The 18,653-nt window shown below is 41.5% G+C and overlaps 1 protein-coding gene across 1 annotated transcript; it reads right to left on the reverse strand.

Annotated features, from left to right (window-relative positions):
* Positions 1-872: 872 nt before the first annotated feature.
* Positions 873-16,535, reverse strand: LOC121578711 (plakophilin-1). Its single transcript, XM_041893097.2, has 13 exons — positions 16,274-16,535; positions 10,192-10,307; positions 7,011-7,477; positions 6,778-6,919; positions 6,465-6,672; positions 5,598-5,757; positions 5,041-5,158; positions 4,587-4,766; positions 4,201-4,371; positions 3,840-3,993; positions 3,215-3,401; positions 2,323-2,407; positions 873-1,498 (listed from the first exon to the last, which is right to left on the reverse strand). The coding sequence occupies exons 1-13, from the start codon at positions 16,452-16,454 to the stop codon at positions 1,424-1,426; spliced, it is 2,244 nt and encodes a 747-aa protein (XP_041749031.1). The 5' UTR covers positions 16,455-16,535; the 3' UTR covers positions 873-1,423.
* Between the last annotated feature and the right edge of the window lie 2,118 nt (positions 16,536-18,653).

Genomic DNA, 18,653 nt, shown 5'->3' on the forward strand with positions numbered 1-18,653 from the left:
CGGTGGGAACTACACATTCAGAGATCATCCATTCACCTACTCTGCGTCTCACAAAGACACGGCATTTGGAACCAAAAATCGCCAATTTGGACTCATCAGATCAAAGGACAGATTTCCACCGGTCTTATGTCCATTTCTCGTTGATGTTGAGATGTGTCTGTTACTTGAACTCTGTGAAGCATTTATTTGGGCAGCAATCTGAGGTGCAGTTAACTCTAATGAACTTATCCTCTGCAGCAGAGGTAACTCTGGGTCTTCCTTTCCTGTGGCGGTCCTCATGAGAGCCAGTTTCATCATAGCGCTTGATGGTTTTTGCGACTGCACAAATTTTCCGGATTTACTGACCTTCATGTCTTAAAGTAATGATGGACTGTCATTTCTCTTTGCTTTTTTGAGCTGTTCTTGCCATAATATGGACTTGGTCTTTTACCATATAGGGCTATCTTCTGTATACCCCACCTACATTGTCACAACACAACTGATTGGCTCAAACGCATTAAGAAGGAAAGAAATTCCATAAATTAACTTTTACGAAGGCACACCTGTTAATTGAAATGCATTCCAGGTGACTACCTCATGAAGCTGGTCGAGAGAATGCCAAGAGTGTGCAAAGCTGTCAAGGCAAAAGGTGGCTACTTTGAAGAATCTCAAATATATTTGGATTTGTTTAACACTTTTTTGGTTACTTCATGATTCCATATGTGTTATTTCATAGTTTTGATGTCTTCACTATTATTCTACAATGTAGAAAATAGTACAAATAAAGATAAACCCTGGAATGATTAGATGTGTCCAAACTTTTGACTGGTACTGTATATATATATATATATATATATATATATATATATATATATATATATATATATATATATATATATATATATATACACAGGCAAATTAGCTGTCTAACTCCTTGATCCTGCTTTGTAGTATACCCCTCAGGACTACTTGAGAAACAGTGGCAATTGTTACTGAGTGGACTATCCTGGCTAGATAAATACAATTAAATGAAATGAGTTACAACATCTGATCATTTCAGTAGCCTATGTTAGCTTTTACGTAACCAACCATATTTGCCATGCTAGAAAAGGGGCCCTATTCAAGCAATCCCAGTAACTAGGCATTATCAATAGAAAATCATAATGTTTACAGTGGAAAACAAAAACAAATGATTACTAGTAAACACAAAAGAGCCCAGAAAATAACAGAAATATAGGTACATGATTAAACCTTTATACTGATGTAAGATAAATGACAAAACTAAACATAATGGATAGGCAATCTGACTAGCTATGCATTGTTTTAAAATCTAAAGTAAAAATGTTGCAATCAGATTAACTGGACCCAATCTGATATGTACCGTAGTAGGTGTATAGGTCCACTAGTTCATTAGTACATCCGGAGGTCCATGCCAGCGGTCCTGTTACTCAACGACCTGCACAGACCTGTGAGCCGCGCTGGTGATGTCGTTCACAAAGGAACCCTTATTCATCCCTTGCTGTAGGACAAATTATTAAATAGACATTAGATTTCCCCATTGATGCTGACTTTTTTTCCTTGACAAAAAATAAGTTATGGCATAGTTACAGGTACTAGCTCACAGCAGGTTTCTCACCAAGTGTTGGCCAAGTGAAGCTGAAATGTCAAGTAACTGACGGAAGAGATCTAGGCACTATAGTCAGTATTAGTTAAAGATGAAAAGGTCTGCAGAGCCTAGCACTGTCGAACCTGTTTCCCTAGATTCCTTGGCTGTACCATTTCAGCACCTCTACGGTTCCTGTGTATATCATCTTTTTCAGGTGTACAGAATACTGTATTCTCCCACCAAACAGAATGTAATCCCTCCATCCGATCTCCACTGTTTTGGAAAATTACCTGACTGGGGAGTACATTAGGTTCACAGAACTGAGGAAATAAATTACCTCAACACACCCTCGACACACCCCACCCAGTCGAGTACAGACAGATACTGTGGATCTCTACTCTGCATTTTCACGACAACAAAACATAACCAGTAATATCAACCACCTTCGGGGAAGGGGTGATGAGTCATCACACAGATTACCGTCTTTGAGCTGACTAAGCCTGCCTATTCAAAAAAAAAAAAAAGTAAACTAAGCCTGCCTATTCAGATTGTCCTTTCTATTGCCTCCATTTTAAAACCCACCCAATCACATGTTGTCTTCGCTATCGTTTGGTATTGAGGAGTAAACTGGTAGGTAAAAGCAGAGTCGACAAAATAGGTAAATATCTGCAACAGGGATATCACATTGCATCTTACAATAACAGAATTTTTTTGAAATATCGGCCCAAAATTCTTACCTTTTTTAGGAAACTCTGTACATCCTTCTCTGACCAGAGGCTGTAGAGGAGCACACCTGCAGCTTTGCTGGCCTTTGGGAAATCCCTATCAAGAGAAAGAACAATCCCTGTAAGACTGGGGTATGCTTTCTGTTACGCTCAAACTCAAAGCTCTGTTATCTGGGTTCTTTAGAAAGTCCCCAAAGGGGCAGCCCACCACTGTTAGATTGTTTTCCTTTTTTCTTGACATAGTATTGTATATTACAAACTGCTCTAATTTCTTGTCTACTAGTTACAGGGAACAACGGAAATGTGTCTTCTGCTCCGTTCTCAACCCCCGCCCCAGACAGCACACATCACACATACAGTTGAGACGAGCACAGGGTCAAGCTGCAGTGCAGTGCCCCTGGATGGAGAGCATGTTGTAGGGTTAAGGGCCTTGCTCAAGGGCCTAACGGTAGGGGAATGGGAGGGGATCTTTTTTTTTTTTTAACAATACAACCACACATGTGGATTCAGTACAATGACATTAAAATCATTGAGGATGACACAAAAAGTTTAAACATGTATTTCCATTGTGGTCCTCTTGAAAATACATGAAGAAATATATATACACAAGATAACACGAAAACAAAATACATCTCAAATACATCTCATCAATATGGAGGAAACAGTAAAAGGAATAAAATAGATGACCAACGTTAATTGATACAGTTATACTTTCTTTTAGCATGTGCAGTTTTAAAGCATTTTGCCCATAAACCATTTCTAAAAGGTTTATCTTAAAACTCCATAGCGTAGGGATGGATTCGAACCGGACACTTTTCAGCCACAGGTCAAACCCCTTAGCCGCAGGACTAACTACTTCCCACATTAAATTTTTTTGTAATACAAAATAACGAGCAGGCCTTACCTCTTCTTGCTCAGGTCGTTAAGTGAGTTGACCAGGTTGTTGGTCAGCAGGGGTTTCCCCAGCTCAGGCTCCTTCACCAGCAGACTGTGGCTGGTTTGGCATGCCATGGCCAGGGTGTCATCACACTGCGTCTCTTCCTTGGTCCATGAGCTGAGGATGCCAACTAGCTCTGGCAAGGTCTGTCGGGCTTCAGACAAGACACATCCCATTAGGTCATTCACCTCCAGCAAACGCACTCTATGAAGTGTTGCTAATTCAACAACAAAATGTTAAAAGCTAAAACAACTAAAGGTCAGGTGTAAATTAAATGTAAATGTTTTCTTGTTTAATCCTCTCTGAAGGGAAGGGGAAAGTAAATGGAAAGGGGAATACCTAGTCAGTTGCACAACTTAATGTATCCAACCTAAATGTGTCTTCCGCATTTAACCCAAGTACCCAACCCCTTAGAATCAGAGAGGTGGGGGGGCTGCCTTAAAATACCAGGAGAAAATGTTCTTAGCTAAACTGACCCTGCGGGATGTTGCTCTCAATGCAAACTACACAATCATTGAAACAAGGTTGCCTCCAACCAATAGGATCTATCTATTCTACAAAGAACAGGGCTATGATTGGTGTCCATGCTCACCCATGGTGCTCTGAAGGCGTTGGTTCTTGGCCAGGTTTCCTACCAGAGACACAGCAGTTTTCTGGAGGCTGGGGTTGGAGGATTGCAGCAGGGGAGAGATGTGAGGCAGGCCGTTCAGCTTCTGCACGATGCTCTGGCTCATCACACTAGATACCTGTGGACACAGAGATGAAGGCATTATAAAGGGTCTATGAAGGGTTTATAAAGCATATTAGGTTTTTGTTTGAAGTGGGACCATGATTTGAATGTTGTTTTTCTACACACATTTGGTGCATGTTTTTCTCTATACATTTGGTGCATTTAAAATACTTTTTGTGTGAATAAATAATGAAATAATCCAAATGACGATTGTTGTTCATACAATGCCGTGGTAAGCAGTGAGGTTCTGTAGGGCTCCAGAGCAGGCCTCCAGGGTGTCTTCTCTCTGGCTGGACCCCAGCAGAGACAGGTAACTCTGCATGGTCTTGGAGTGGAAGAGCCAGCCTGCTCCTGTAGGGTGCTGCTCCTCCATCACAGGGTAGTCAAAGTGACTCTACAGGAGTAAAAAGAGGAGGACCAAGTTATTATCAATCATCAGATTATGTAGGTGGGGACTTTTTCGAAAATATATGATGGAAGTTGATGTACATGTAATTGCTGTGTGTAATGATAAAAAGTGCATAGTTCATTCAATACTATATGTTGTTATTGTGTATCCGTCTTTCTCCGTTCTCCCTGGATTTTATTTGACCTATATGCCGGTCTCACCTCCTGCTCCTGGACCTTGCTGCTCTGTGGGCTGAAGCACCCAATGGGGCCGGTCTCACTGGGGGCGTTGGCCCTGCTGGGGGTCCTGGCCAAGGCAGTGATCCTGCTGAACAGGGCCGGGGCCTCACTCTCCAGCTGGAAGCTCAGGTTGTGCAGGACACACACACAATTTTCCACAGACTGACACAGACAGAGGCAGAGTATTAAAGGCTTGGTTAGTTTAGCATGTACTGTATCTGTATTGTAGCACACACATGTTCATAGTATGATCCATCCAACTCCAAGTTAAAAAGTAGGTACCAAAAAATATTTAACCAATGGAGAAAATGTATTCCATGAAATGTTCACATGCAGTTAGAACTATACTTTCTATTTTTGCTGAATAATTACATTCCATGAATTCAACATTACTTATTTCAACTTTAGTTGAAGTAATTAAATGTTGCATGCTCACCTTGTCATCTGGCCTCTCTGCAGCCACACAACCCTGGACGTAACTGACCAGTGAGTCGACGAGGCCTCGACAGTTACGCATGGCCTGCCTGTTGACTTGCTTTGCACAGCTCAGGTTTCTGTTGGGACAGTCGGGGAAAATGAAGTTAAACTGTTCTTGTCATACATCAGGTAAAGGCAGGTCAGGCCAGAATTGTGTAGTCTCACAGTGGAGAACAATACAGAATTGAGAAAAACAGTACTTTCATCCATTAGTGACAGTAAGAATTTGTATTCTGCTATTCACCCAATCCTCTGAGACGGCACAGACACAACTTAAGAGGCTAGGAGTAGTATAGAGAGTAAGCTACAGGTTCAGTCAGTGCAGTGCCTCTGGAGCAAATTTAGTTAAGTGCTTCGCTCAATGCCAAAACAAGCGTAGATGGTACCTGGCATCTGTCATCATTAGCCCTGCACATTCTCAGTTAATTGTCTGTCTCTCTAACCTCCTGGCTAACTGCCAGTATACATCTGTGCAATGTGCACTCCTTGTCTACAGTATTGATTGTTGTGTCTCACCGTAGACATGCTGTAGCATGGTAGAAGACCTCTGGGTCCTGGTTGTTGTTTGTCTCATCTCCTGTGTATGGTACTACCACAGTCTCAGTCAGGACAGGCAGAGCACTACGCACCAGCTCTGGCTTCAGACTGTCTGCAGACGACAGGTTCCAAAGGAGACCTGAAGCGAAAGGACAAAGTTGCAGTAGTTCAGTGGTAGTAGAAGCAGCAGTTGTTCAAATAGATGGTACCTGCTACTCATGTGACATTATTACCATCGATCTTAGCAAGCTCAACACAAACAAACAATAATTCAACACAAGCAATACTAGATAGCCAACACAGTGCACATTGATCAAACTCTCATGACATGGGCACGGCGTGTACTTCCCGAAGCATAACTAAGAAACAGAACAAAAGCCTGCGCACCCTTTGAGTCTCCACAACAACGGTTGGCACAAAATTTGTGTTTAATTTCCACTTAACTCCAGTACCGCTCTGTCATTGTCACTATATAGCAAAGATCCTGTAGCTATGTACTGTTGCTAGTCAACAATAGTGAGAGCCTCTAGAACACAGCCTATTGTGAAACGTCTCACCTATCAATGTCCCCTGGCACAATGCAGCACAAGAGAACATCTGTGTGACTGACAGCAGGATCTGATCAGGATTAAGGTGAGCGTGTTTAGTGAGTGTTTTCCTGTGCTCTACGGCATGAATACATTTAATGTAAATATGCATGTTTTGGCAACAGAAAGCAACACAAGCGTGTTTCCCTTTCATACCCGCTTGCATTCACACTGGGGCACATGTCTGCAACGCGTCAGCAGTCTGTGATGTCACTAGACGGAGAAGTGTTGTGTACAGAAATAGAATAGTGTTCTCTACCTGTGAGTTGTTTCTGTGTCTCGGTAGAGTCTGTGTCTCGGAGCAGGGCCAGGGCCTCAGTGATGCCCCCACAGCGCTGGACCTCCTCCTTGTTGTCTGCATCTTTAAAGGCCAGGTTCCGCAGGGCGGCCGAGGCAGTCTGTTGGACCTGGGGACTGGGACTCCTAAGCAGGTTCACCAAAGGGGGGATCCCTTTGAGCCGCAACACCTGAGAGACACGTAAAGCTGTTAGATATCCTAATTCAGGACAGTGTCCTTCAGGACAGGACAGTTGTTTAATCCTGGTTCCAGAGACCCAGATGCGTGTCCTCACCTCCTGCTTGGCCTTGTCCTCTGAGTAGGTAGCGTGTTGGATGAAGGAGGCTCCACAGAGCTGGTAGTTCTCATCACCACTGGACAGGCACTCCACCGCCTCCTTCATGGTTATATCAGCTATCTGACCATTACCATTCATCCTGTTGGGAAAAACCACATACACATATCAACAGCTGTTCACAAACATTTGAAATGCAACTCATCAAACCCCAAAGCAGCATTTACACTCACCCCGCTTCACTCTTGCTCTTGATCCCCAATATCTTGGACTCGGCCACAGAGAGGTTTGAGGGCACCCTCTCAATACGAGCTTGGCTGCTGGTAATTTGGCCGCTACTTTTCGTCTGACGCGTGCCAATCAACTGGCTGTTCCTTTTCTGCACCCCATTGCCTTTGACAGCGACCTGAGAGGAGCCGTTGGAGGTTAACTGACTGCTCCTCCTCTCGGTCGGGAAGAAGCTGGACCTGTTGGGCTGGAGCTGCTGGGCGAGGGCCGAGGACTGCAGTTGCTGCTGCTGCAGGGTGGTGGTGGTGGGGAAGGGGGCCAGGTCAGGCACACTGCGGCTGCTGTTGCGCTTGCCTATGGTGGGGCTGAGAGGGAATTGTCTCTCCCACTGGCTGGAGCTACTCATGTTCCTCTGGACCGTAGATTCCTTGGAGGTCAGGACCCTTCGCTTAGTGCCTTTCTCGTAGCTGAGCTGCAGGACGAAGGAATTGAGTAAATGCTAGCAGACACAAAGCATGAATATTGCAACACTTTCAATCAGCTGGCACTAACTTCATTCCAAAATCATAATATACAGTGGGGGAAAAAAGTATTTAGTCAGCCACCAATTGTGCAAGTTCTCCCACTTAAAAAGATGAGAGAGGCCTGTAATTTTCATCATAGGTACATGTCAACTATGACAGACAAAATGAGAAAAAAAATCCAGAAAATCACATTGTAGGAATTTTTTATGAATTTATTTGCAAATTATGGTGGAAAATAAGTATTTGGTCAATAACAAAAGTTTCTCAATACTTTGTTATATACCCCTTGTTGGCAATGACACAGGTCAAACGTTTTCTGTAAGTCTTCACAAGGTTTTCACACACTGTTGCTGGTATTTTGGCCCATTCCTCCATGCAGATCTCCTCTAGAGCAGTGATGTTTTGGGGCTGTCGCTGGGCAACACGGACTTTCAACTCCCTCCAAAGATTTCTATGGGGTTGAGATCTGGAGACTGGCTAGGCCACTCCAGGACCTTGAAATGCTTCTTACGAAGCCACTCCTTCGTTGCCCGGGAGGTGTGTTTGGGATCATTGTCATGCTAAAAAGACCCAGCCACGTTTCATCTTCAATGCCCTTGCTGATGGAAGGAGGTTTTCACTCAAAATCTCACGATACATGGCCCCATTCATTCTTTCCTTTACACGGATCAGTCGTCCTGGTCCCTTTGCAGAAAAACAGCCCCAAAGCATGAAGTTTCCACCCCCATGCTTCACAGTAGGTATGGTGTTCTTTGGATGCAACTCAGCATTCTTTGTCCTCCAAACACGATGAGTTAAGTTTTTACCAAAAAGTTCTATTTTGGTTTCATCTGACCATATGACATTCTCCCAAACTTCAGACGGGCCTGGACATGTACTGGCTTAAGCAGGGGGACACGTCTGGCAATGCAGGATTTGAGTCCCTGGCGGAGTAGTGTGTTACTGATGGTAGGCTTTGTTACTTTGGTCCCAGCTCTCTGCAGGTCATTCACTAGGTCCCCCCGTGTGGTTCTGGGATTTTTGTTCACCGTTCTTGTGATCATTTTGACCCCACGGGGTGAGATTTTGCGTGGAGCCCCAGATCGAGGGAGATTATCAGTGGTCTTGTATGTCTTCCATTTCCTAATAATTGCTCCCACAGTTGATTTCTTCAAACCAAGCTGCTTACCTATTGCAGATTCAGTCTTCCCAGCCTGGTGCAGGTCTACAATTTTGTTTCTGGTGTCCTTTGACAGCTCTTTGGTCTTGACCATAGTGGAGTTTGGAGTGTGACTGTTTGAGGTTGTGGACAGGTGTCTTTTATACTGATAACAAGTTCAAACAGGTGCCATTAATACAGATAACGAGTGGAGGACAGAGGAGCCTCTTAAAGAAGAAGTTACAGGTCTGTGAGAGCCAGAAATCTTGCTTGTTTGTAGGTGACCAAATACTTATTTTCCACCATAATTTGCAAATAAATTCATTAAAAATCCTACAATGTGATTTTCTGGAGAAAAAAAAATCTCAATTTGTCTGTCATAGTTGACGTGTACCTATGATGAAAATGACAGGCCTCTCTCATCTTTTTAAGTGGGAGAACTTGCACAATTGGTGGCTGACTAAATACTTTTTTCCCCACTGTACACAAAGGTATAGACCCACTTTGGGTGAAGATAAATACTGTGTACTGCATTTAATCACTCTATTGTTATTGATAACTATTCTAGACTTGTCTGATTGGCAGATGGCAGTGGGAAAAGATAACTATTAATATATGATTTGTAGTGTGCACCTCTCCAGAATAAGATTTATATTACATAAACAGTTGCGACAGGCCGGGACACACTGCATCCAAACAGAACATTTTGTGAATGCTTGTTTTTCTCATCGACTGTGAGTGACTGAGTTGTATGAGATATCCTTTGTAAATAATGTGTCAGAAATGTTTTACAGACTAGTAATTAGTAATAGTATTAAGTAATAGTAAGGGTCATGGGTGACAATAATTTACAGTATAATCTACATAATATGTTCAGTGTCAATCTGGATTTCTTTCTCTCTTTGTTCATAAACAAGAATAAGGAGCTCGGTTGAGGTGGAAACTTGCCATAGTTTGGAGTACTCATCATGCCTCACAAGTGTGAGGTGGATAAGTGAAAGCACATGATTGAGACAAAGATGTCTGTTTCAACAATGAGTCAGGTGCCATTATGGGAATATGCCTCATTTTCTCACTTGTGCTGGAGAGAAAGCTGCTTGAACAGAACAACACTCCCCAGACTTCTGGGCAGTATCTCACATTCACACCCATTCCTGAGGTTAGTCAGTCATCTCCAGCACCTGGTTACACCTGACTCAGACTCTCATGACAGACTGTTCACATACATTGAGTAGCTGGCCATGTGAGATATGGTTCTGGGTTCCGAGATTAGTCTCAGACATACTACCCCATGATGACCATGGCACTGCTTTCAAATTAATATCCACCACTCCTAAACCTGTAAATGGGATTTTAGGGAATGTTTTCTTTTTATCACCACTGAACCATAATTTGTCCTTAAATTATATACTGATAAATACAACTGATAAACCAAGCATAGTTATCAAAAACATGGGGAAATGTTTTCTATCTTTGTATGTAAAAGAAAAGGCTATGTGATGTGAAATATGAAAAGCTTCATACCGTTTTTGAGAGGCCATTTGTTTTTGAGAGTCCATTGGTACCATTAAAGAAGGCACTTCCATTGAGAGTGGTAGGTGACTTAAAGGAGTCAGTGAATATGTTGAAGTACACAGGACCTACGGAGAAAAACAAGAGATTTTAAATGGCTCTTAAAATATGTTAATATTAGTTATCACTGTAAAATATTGAGTGTGAGAAAAGGTACACTATTCATTGCTTTGATGTGATTGACTAATACATTTGAAATCTTTAATCAGAATACAAGATGCAGTGTGATGAGAGATGCAGTAATTATGTTTTGCCAACTGTCAAACATCAAATGTGTTTTGCTTTGGTGGGACAAAATGCATTTTCGAACATGTTCCATATGAGCCTGCCAACCAAGTACTATACCTATTTGCTGTTTTGACAAAACCAAATGATTGGTATTGTACTGTTAACATCATTGGCATGCCATCCACAGTGTCTTATGCTTTCAGATAATAAAAAGGGAACGTATGCATTCTAGTGAAATATGTATTGTAAGTCGCTCTAGATCAGGGTTAGGCTCAATTCAGAACTTTGGAATTGACTCCCATTCAACTCATGAGTTGAAATTCAAATTTAAATTGGCCGCACCCCAAAGGAGGTAGAACTTGAATTTGAGTGACAGGAAGTATAATTTAATTCAGTGCAATTCAAATAAATTCCACTTAGTCATAGAACATGTGTCACGATCGTTGCACGATGAAGCGGACCAAGGCGCAGCGTGATATGCATACATTCTTTTATTGCAGTACACAACACGAACCAAAACAACAAAACAAACGATACGTGAAGTCCTGGGTTGAACACAAACCTTCCGGAACAAGATCCCACAAAATAACAGTGCCAAACAGGCTGCCTAAGTATGGTCCCCAATCAGAGACAACAAGCTACAGCTGCCTCTGATTGGGAACCACCCTGGCCAACATAGATATACACAAACTAGAACACAAACCTAGAAAACTAAACAATGAAACCTACACACCCTGGCTCAACATATAATAGTCCCCAGAGCCAGGGCGTGACAACATGAGAGTTTGATTGAATCTGACAAGTCACACTTGCAGATACCAAATAATATATCACTTTCTTCATAAACTATTTTAAGCTTAAATACCCAATTATGTTTCCACCAACCATTTCGTTTGTTAGGCTTCTTTTGAAGGCCTCATTGTCAATTTGAGGGTTAAACAATGCAATCTGGGAAAGGTCGTATTTTCCCCATATTGAAAAAATATTTATCAAATATAATTACACAGAATATTCACATACAGGTTTTGTTTTCCTTGATCATTCATTTTAAGAGTTTCTGAAAATCAATTGTTTTAACAATATTTTATATGCATATAACGACATGTTTTATGTTTTATGTACAATATTTGTTTATACAATGGGTCGGTCTAATCCTGAATGCTGATTGGTTAAAACCGCATTCCAGCCGGTGTCTATTCCACAAGTTACCACCGGCTAAATCTATGACGTTAAAATGCCTATTTACTCTGTTCCATCTGACCGCGCAATCCACTGTCTCATCAGCCCAGTCAGGCACTTAAACTTGATCTCCATTATAAAAAGCATCTAGACATTAGCTCACATTTCTTTTAGACTAACATTTAGTTTTCAACAGCTGAGATTTATATAAACCTTGCTGTCTGTCTCTCCGACATTTGCAACATTGGTTCAATATTCAAATTTGATCTCCAGCTGTCCCATAGTAATGAACATGTTGGGTTTCAGGATGAGACAGACAGGCAGGCAGCTTTTCTCAGCCAGTCAAAATCATGGATATATACAAAGAATTGGCAATTGAAAAAAGGTCAAACGAAACAAAGTGCAGCTAGTTTGCAGTCTTTCCAGCTTCAGTTTGAAGTGATTGTGTTAGCTGTGTTGTTGGCTAGCTCCTCCGAACAACAGTGTCCTGACGAGTGAGCACATTTTCTATGACAGGCAAAATCGCGCCTCATTAGCTCATTGTTATGGATGTATCCAAATAAATGTCACTAGAAAACCTTGCTGTCTGTCTCTCCGACATTTGGAACATTATTTCAATATTCAACATAGCAGGTGTTCTTAATGTTTTGTACACTCAGTGTATATGATATTGAGAAGTGCCTAGTTTCTTAATGGTGCAGACAGTGATAATGACATTTTTGCTTGCACAATTGTGTGTATCCAAAACCAGAAGCTCTGGATATTTATCTAAGAATGGATTCCCCTTGCTTGAGATGGTGTTGCACAAGCTGGCTACTTGTATTTTGTGTGATGAACTTTGCTTGTGTTGAAGATTGTGTTAAAGGGGAATCTACATTCAAAATCTGGGATTCAAAACCAACCAGTAGTCTGGCCTGCTCAGGTCCTGCTACTATCCATCTCCAGAAGGCAGTGGGGTTCTCTGTTAGTCCAATGACTTCCCCTGTTCCTTTTACCAGCTAGGTTTTTCTCATGGGCTTGGTCAAGTTGCATGAATTATAACTTATTTTGTGTTTTTGGCAGGACCCAGAAGTCTGAAATTCTTCTCTGATGTTAGCCGGTAGAGCTTTCATGTCTTGAATGTGGATAGGAATCTACCTTGCGTAGTTTGTTCTGTCCAGTGCAAAGAACCATGGTGCCAAGGCATCTAATGCTTCAACAGAAAGACCAAAATCTCTAGTTCTGTGCGCACAGTCAAAAATCATCACAAGTCTTTAAAATTCAAGAACAATGTTCCAGAACTGGAAGGTTTGATAATTGCATTCAATGTATCAAAAGAAGTGCATGTGGACTCCAACAGCCAAGCATCTTTCAGGAGTTTTGACAATGAAAGCAAAGTAACGTGGTCCTCTGTAGCTCAGCTGGTAGAGCACGGCGCTTGTAACGCCAAGGTAGTGGGTTCGATCCCCGGGACCACCCATGCACAAAAATGTATGCACGCATGACTGTAAGTCGCTTTGGATAAAAGCGTTTGCTAAATGGCATATCATATTATTATTAACTTGATGACTGTGCCTGTTTTGGTAAAGTGTGCTGCCTATACAGTAAGTATGAGCCTGCTGTCCCTGAAGTTGCCTCCCCAGCATATGCATACCCAGCACCTCACAACATTCCCTGTTGGTCCACTACCAATTTCCCTAAGGACATCCTTTTGTTAGCTGGGTAGCTAGCTAGAATTTATATTATACACTGAACAAAAATATAAACGCAACATGCAACAATTTCAAAGATTTTACTGAGTTACAGTTCATATAAGGAAATCAGTCAATTGAAATGAATTCAATAGGGCCTAATCTATGGATTTCACATGACTGGGAATACAGATATGCATCTGTTGGTTACAGATACTTTTTTTTTTTTAAGTAGGGGCGTAGACCAGAAAACCAGTCAGTATCTAGTGTTACCATCATGCAGCGTGACACATCTCCTTCGCTTCAGGCTGTTGATTGTGGCCTGTGGAATGTTATCCCACTCCTTTTCAATGGCTCTGCAAAGTTGCTGGATATTGGTGGGAACTGGAACACGCTGTCTTACACGTCGATCCAGAGCATCCCAAACATGCTCAATTGGTGACATGTGTGGTGAGTATGCAGGCCATGGAAGAACTGGGACATTTTCAGCTTCCAGGAATTGTGTACAGATCCTTGCGACATGGTGGCGTGCATTATCATGCTGAAACATGAGGTAATGGCACGGCAATGGGCCTCAGGATCTCATCACTGTATCTCTGTGCATTCAAATTGCCATCGATAAAATGCAATTGTGTTCGTTGTCCGTAGCTTATGCCTGCCCATAACATAACCTCACCGCCATCATGGGGCACTCTGTTCACAATGTTGACATCAGCAAACCGCTCGCCCATACGACCCCATACAGTTGAAACCGGGATTCATCCATGAAGATCACACTTCTCCAGCGTCACAGTTGTCATCAAAGGTGAGCATTTGCCCACTGAAGTCAGTTACGACGCCGAACTGCAGTCAGGTCAAGACCCTGTTGAGGATGAAGAGCACACAGATGAGCTTCCCTGAGACGGTTTCTGACAGTTTGTGCAGAAATTCTTCTGTTGTGCAAACCCACAGTTTCATCAGCTGTCCGGGTGGCTGGTCTCAGATGATCCCACAGGTGAAGAAGCTGGATGTGGAGGTGTTGGGCTGGCGTGGTTACACGTGGTCTGCAGTTGAGGTCAGTTGGACGTACAGCCAAATTCTCTAAAACGACGTTGGAGGCGGCTTATGGTAGAGAAATTAACATTCAATTCTCTGGCAACAGCTCTGATGGACATTCGTGCAGTCAGCATGACTCAAAACATGAGACATTACATTTTAGTCTTTTAGCAGACACTCTTATCCAGAGCGACTTACAGTTAGTGAGTGCATACATTTTCATACTGGCATTGTGTTGTGTGACAAAACTGCACAATTTAGAGTGGCCTTTTATTGTCCCCAGCACAAGTTGCACCTGTGTAATGATAATGCTGTTTAATCAGCTTCTAGATATCCCACACCAGTCAGGTGAATGGATTATCTTGGCAAAGGAGAAATGCTCACTAACAGGAAAGTAAACACATTGGTGCACAAACTTTGAGACAAAATAAGCTTAAATGTGCATATGGAAAATTTCTGGGATCTTTTATTTTAGCTCATGAAACATGGGACCAACACTTTACATGTTGCATTTATATTTTTAGTCAGTATATGTTGACTGTTGTATTCCTTTAGCTAGGTAACCAACAAGACTAACATTTTAAGTGAACAAAAACTGTGGTTAGCTTTTCTTGACATGGCAAGGTTATGTAAAAGCCTATGTTAGAACGACCATCTCTGGTTTAAAGTCATATTGAAATTACCCATGTTCTCAATCAATTAGCTACATAATGCAACTCCTGGGGTGTGTTGTGAATTTTTTTTTTGCTGGATAACATTATGTTTTTAACCCTTTAAAGACATTTGTTAAGGTGATCCATGTAGTAGTTCAACAAAAGTGGTTTACAGATAGATTTCTGGCACTTTGGTCACGTTGCTTATTAAATATAATGCAATTTTGTTGAAGACTGGTCCACTACTCACAAATACACAATATGTTTTATTATAAATGGCAACAAATATTTAACAGTAATATCACCGTTCCAAAATCTGATTGTATTGGCGGCCATAATGGATTATTATGTTAAAAAGAATCGGGGTGCCATGCCGCAATTTTTGGGGACCCATTCTAACATCAATTAATACATCCCAAAGAGTATCTCTTACAAATTGAAGGCTTAAATCCACTGGGTAACAGTTTCATATTAAGGTGATATTACATCAATTGTAGCGTAATGTAAAAGCCTATGTTAGTACGACCATCTCCAGTTTAAGGTCACATTCAGAGGAAACAACCCATGTTCTCAATAAATGTACTACATATGGTAACTCCTTGGGTGTGTGGTCAATTTTTTAACTTGATAACATAACAGGTTTTTAACCTTTAAGACATTTGTTGAGGTGGTTCAGGTAGTAGTTCAACAACATTTGAGTGGTTTACAGGTTGATTTCAGGTGTTTCCTGGCCATTTCTGCCACTTCAGGCAGGTTGGCTATGAAATATAAGACTGCTCCACTGCTACTTACAAATACACAAGATTTGTATTATATATGGCTACAAAAAGTCAACACTACTATCACATTTCCAAAATCTGATTCAGTATTGGTGGCCATATATTGGGTTGTGTGCTTCTAATATCAATTAATGCATCCCAAAGAGCCACTCTCTACCAAATGTGATGCTTTAATCGCTCCATAAAGTCAACATCAATAAGTTGCTATTTGTTTGGTTCAATAGTAAATAATTCTAAATGTACATCAGTTGGCCTAAACACTTTGTTTACTTAACAGACTTTACAACAGTGAAGTTGCTGATATCTTATGTATGCTGCTTTCATATTTGACAATGAATAAGCTAAATCATTCACAACAATGCAAATCGAATGTGTTAGTGTCAAAAAATATGAAACGATAACCAGATTGGACTTTAGGTCAATTCAAATACCATACAAATAACTTATTAGGCTATCTATGTTTTATTATAATAATTAGGCCTCTGCTTACTCGTTGGCGACGACAGAGATCCATTTTTACTGTACTTCGACTTGCCCCTCTTGATGGTTTGCACCTGATCCAAGACTCGTTGCTGTTTGGACCGAAGTTTGTTATCGGACGGCAAAGCAAGAGATGTCTCATCCACATTCCCGATGGACATCGCCGATTTCAACGGGTCCATTGTCATCATGAAGGTCTGTTTCCAGCTGTAATTCGAAAATGCGACGTCCGTACCTAGGTCTGTACAGGTGGCGTTTGTACAATCAACCTATGCAATGCACCTTGCCCTGAACAATGAACCACGCCCATTATAAAGCAATGACACGGTTGTGGATGTGGGTGTGAATGTAAGAAAGGGTTCATTGTCCTAGTACATATTAGTCTTCCTGTGCGGCTGCTGACTGAAGATTCTGTAGAACAGGGTTCTTCAACCTTTTCTTGCCCAGGGTCCCCCTCCCAGGCAAACCAGCGACCCAGGCAATAATAACATGTTAATAATAACAATATGCTCAATAATAACATTTGATAAATAAAATAACTGAATTCACCTGTGATCACTACATTCATCATAATACTGTTTAAGGTAGCCAACATCCATGAAAAACTGTGATCTCCAGACCAGACCCAGAGCAAGGTAGACAGTTCAGTAATCATATAGTTTGGTAACTGGTTGAATTAATAATTATGCTCTTCACACTTTTCTGCACTGTGACGACCCTTCACCCTTTTGACCCTCAAGATGTTCATTAAGAGATAATTCTGTACTGTATTATTCAATATATCTCAAGCCTGTGACACTTGTATAACAAAGCGAGATAGACAAGGCTAGGTGAGATAGACAATCAGATTTGATATGAGGCATGCGTGAGAGCAAAGGTCAGACTCTGGAGCGATCACGTTTAAATGAATCACATTAGATATAAGCCTTCACTGAGTCTTTTGAAAAAACCTATTTGTCTAATGATTCTTATCTCTTTATGAAAGTTGATTAAACAGACCCTATTTTGAAGAACAAAGACCGTGAGAATACCCTGGGAAAATACCCAATTCAATTGTTAGATTGCATGCTGTTAGGCCAGGCAACTCATCTTCATTGGCAAAATGGTCTGGGGTAGACAAAACAAAGCAGCACCACACCCATGGGCACAGCTTGGTGCCCTAGGGATGTTATTACTGTGGGTGGTGGCTAAACTACACCTGGCAATCTGCACCAAGCATTCATTTCCCACTTTTCAGGAAACCCTAGGATGGAATTAGGTGTTGATGTTCAGACATGTTTAATGACTCATTAGAGCAGAGTTTAAATGTTGTGTTGCAGTCACAGCAGTTCTATCCTTCGACCATACTATCCATTTTTTTATTTTACTTTTATTTCACCTTTATTTAACCAGGTAAGCCAGTTGAGAACAAGTTCTCATTTACAACTGCGACCTGGCCAAGATAAAGCAAAGCAGTGCGATAAAAACAACAACAACACAGAGTTACACATGGGATAAACAAAACATACAGTCAATAACACAATAGAAAATCTATATACAGTGTGTGCAAATGTAGTAAGTTAAGGAGGTAAGGCAATAAATAGGCCATAGTGCAAAATAATTACAATTTAGTATTAACACTGGAGTGATAGATGTGCAGAAGAAGATGTGCAAATAGAGATACTGGGGTGCAAATGAGCAAAATAAATAACAATATGGGGATGAGGTAGTTGGGTGGGCTAATTTCAGAATGGCTGTGTACAGGTGCAGTGATCGGTAAGCTGCTCTGACAACTGATGCTTAAAGTTAGTGAGGGAGATACGAGTCTCCAGCTTCAGAGATTTTTTCAGTTCGTTCCAGTCATTAGCAACAGAGAACTGGAAGGAATGGCGGCCAAAGGAGGTGTTGGCTTTGGGGATGACCAGTGAGATATACCTGCTGGAGCGCATTCTACGGGTGGGTGTTGCTATGGTGACCAATGAGCTAAGATAAGGCGGGGATTTGCCTAGCAGTAATTTATAGATGACCTGGAGCCAGTGGGTTTGGCGACGAATATGTAGTGAGGGCCTGCCAACGAGAGCGTACAGGTCACAGTGGTAGGTAGTATATGGGGCTTTGGTGACAAAACGGATGGCACTGTGATAGACTACATCCAATTTGCTGAATAGTGTTGGAGGCTATTTTGTAAATGACATCGCCGAAGTCAAGGATCAGTAAGATAGTCAGTTTTACGAGGGCATGTTTGGCAGCATGAGTGAAGGAGGCTTTGTTGCGAAATAGGAAACCGATTCTAGATCTATACAGACTTACAGTTTGTAGTTTCCAAATGTCAGTCGTAGGCTATATTATTATTACTTTGTAATAAACCCAAATGTCAGTGTAAACAAAGGCAAACAATCCATATATATTTT

This window comes from Coregonus clupeaformis, chromosome 12, assembly GCF_020615455.1.
Source record: "Coregonus clupeaformis isolate EN_2021a chromosome 12, ASM2061545v1, whole genome shotgun sequence".
Classification (NCBI taxonomy): domain Eukaryota; kingdom Metazoa; phylum Chordata; class Actinopteri; order Salmoniformes; family Salmonidae; genus Coregonus; species Coregonus clupeaformis.

What these genes read in the sequence shown, in the direction of transcription:
- LOC121578711 (XM_041893097.2), bottom strand. Translation starts at nt 16,454, where the DNA reads ATGATGACAATGGACCCGTTGAAATCGGCGATGTCCATCGGGAATGTG. An exon ending in AACGACCTGAGCAAGAAGAG is followed by an intron (nt 2,408 to 3,214) that starts GTAAGGCCTGCT and finishes TTCTCTTGATAG; the next exon opens with GGATTTCCCAAAGGCCAGCA. An exon ending in TACAGAGTTTCCTAAAAAAG is followed by an intron (nt 1,499 to 2,322) that starts GTAAGAATTTTG and finishes TTTGTCCTACAG; the next exon opens with CAAGGGATGAATAAGGGTTC.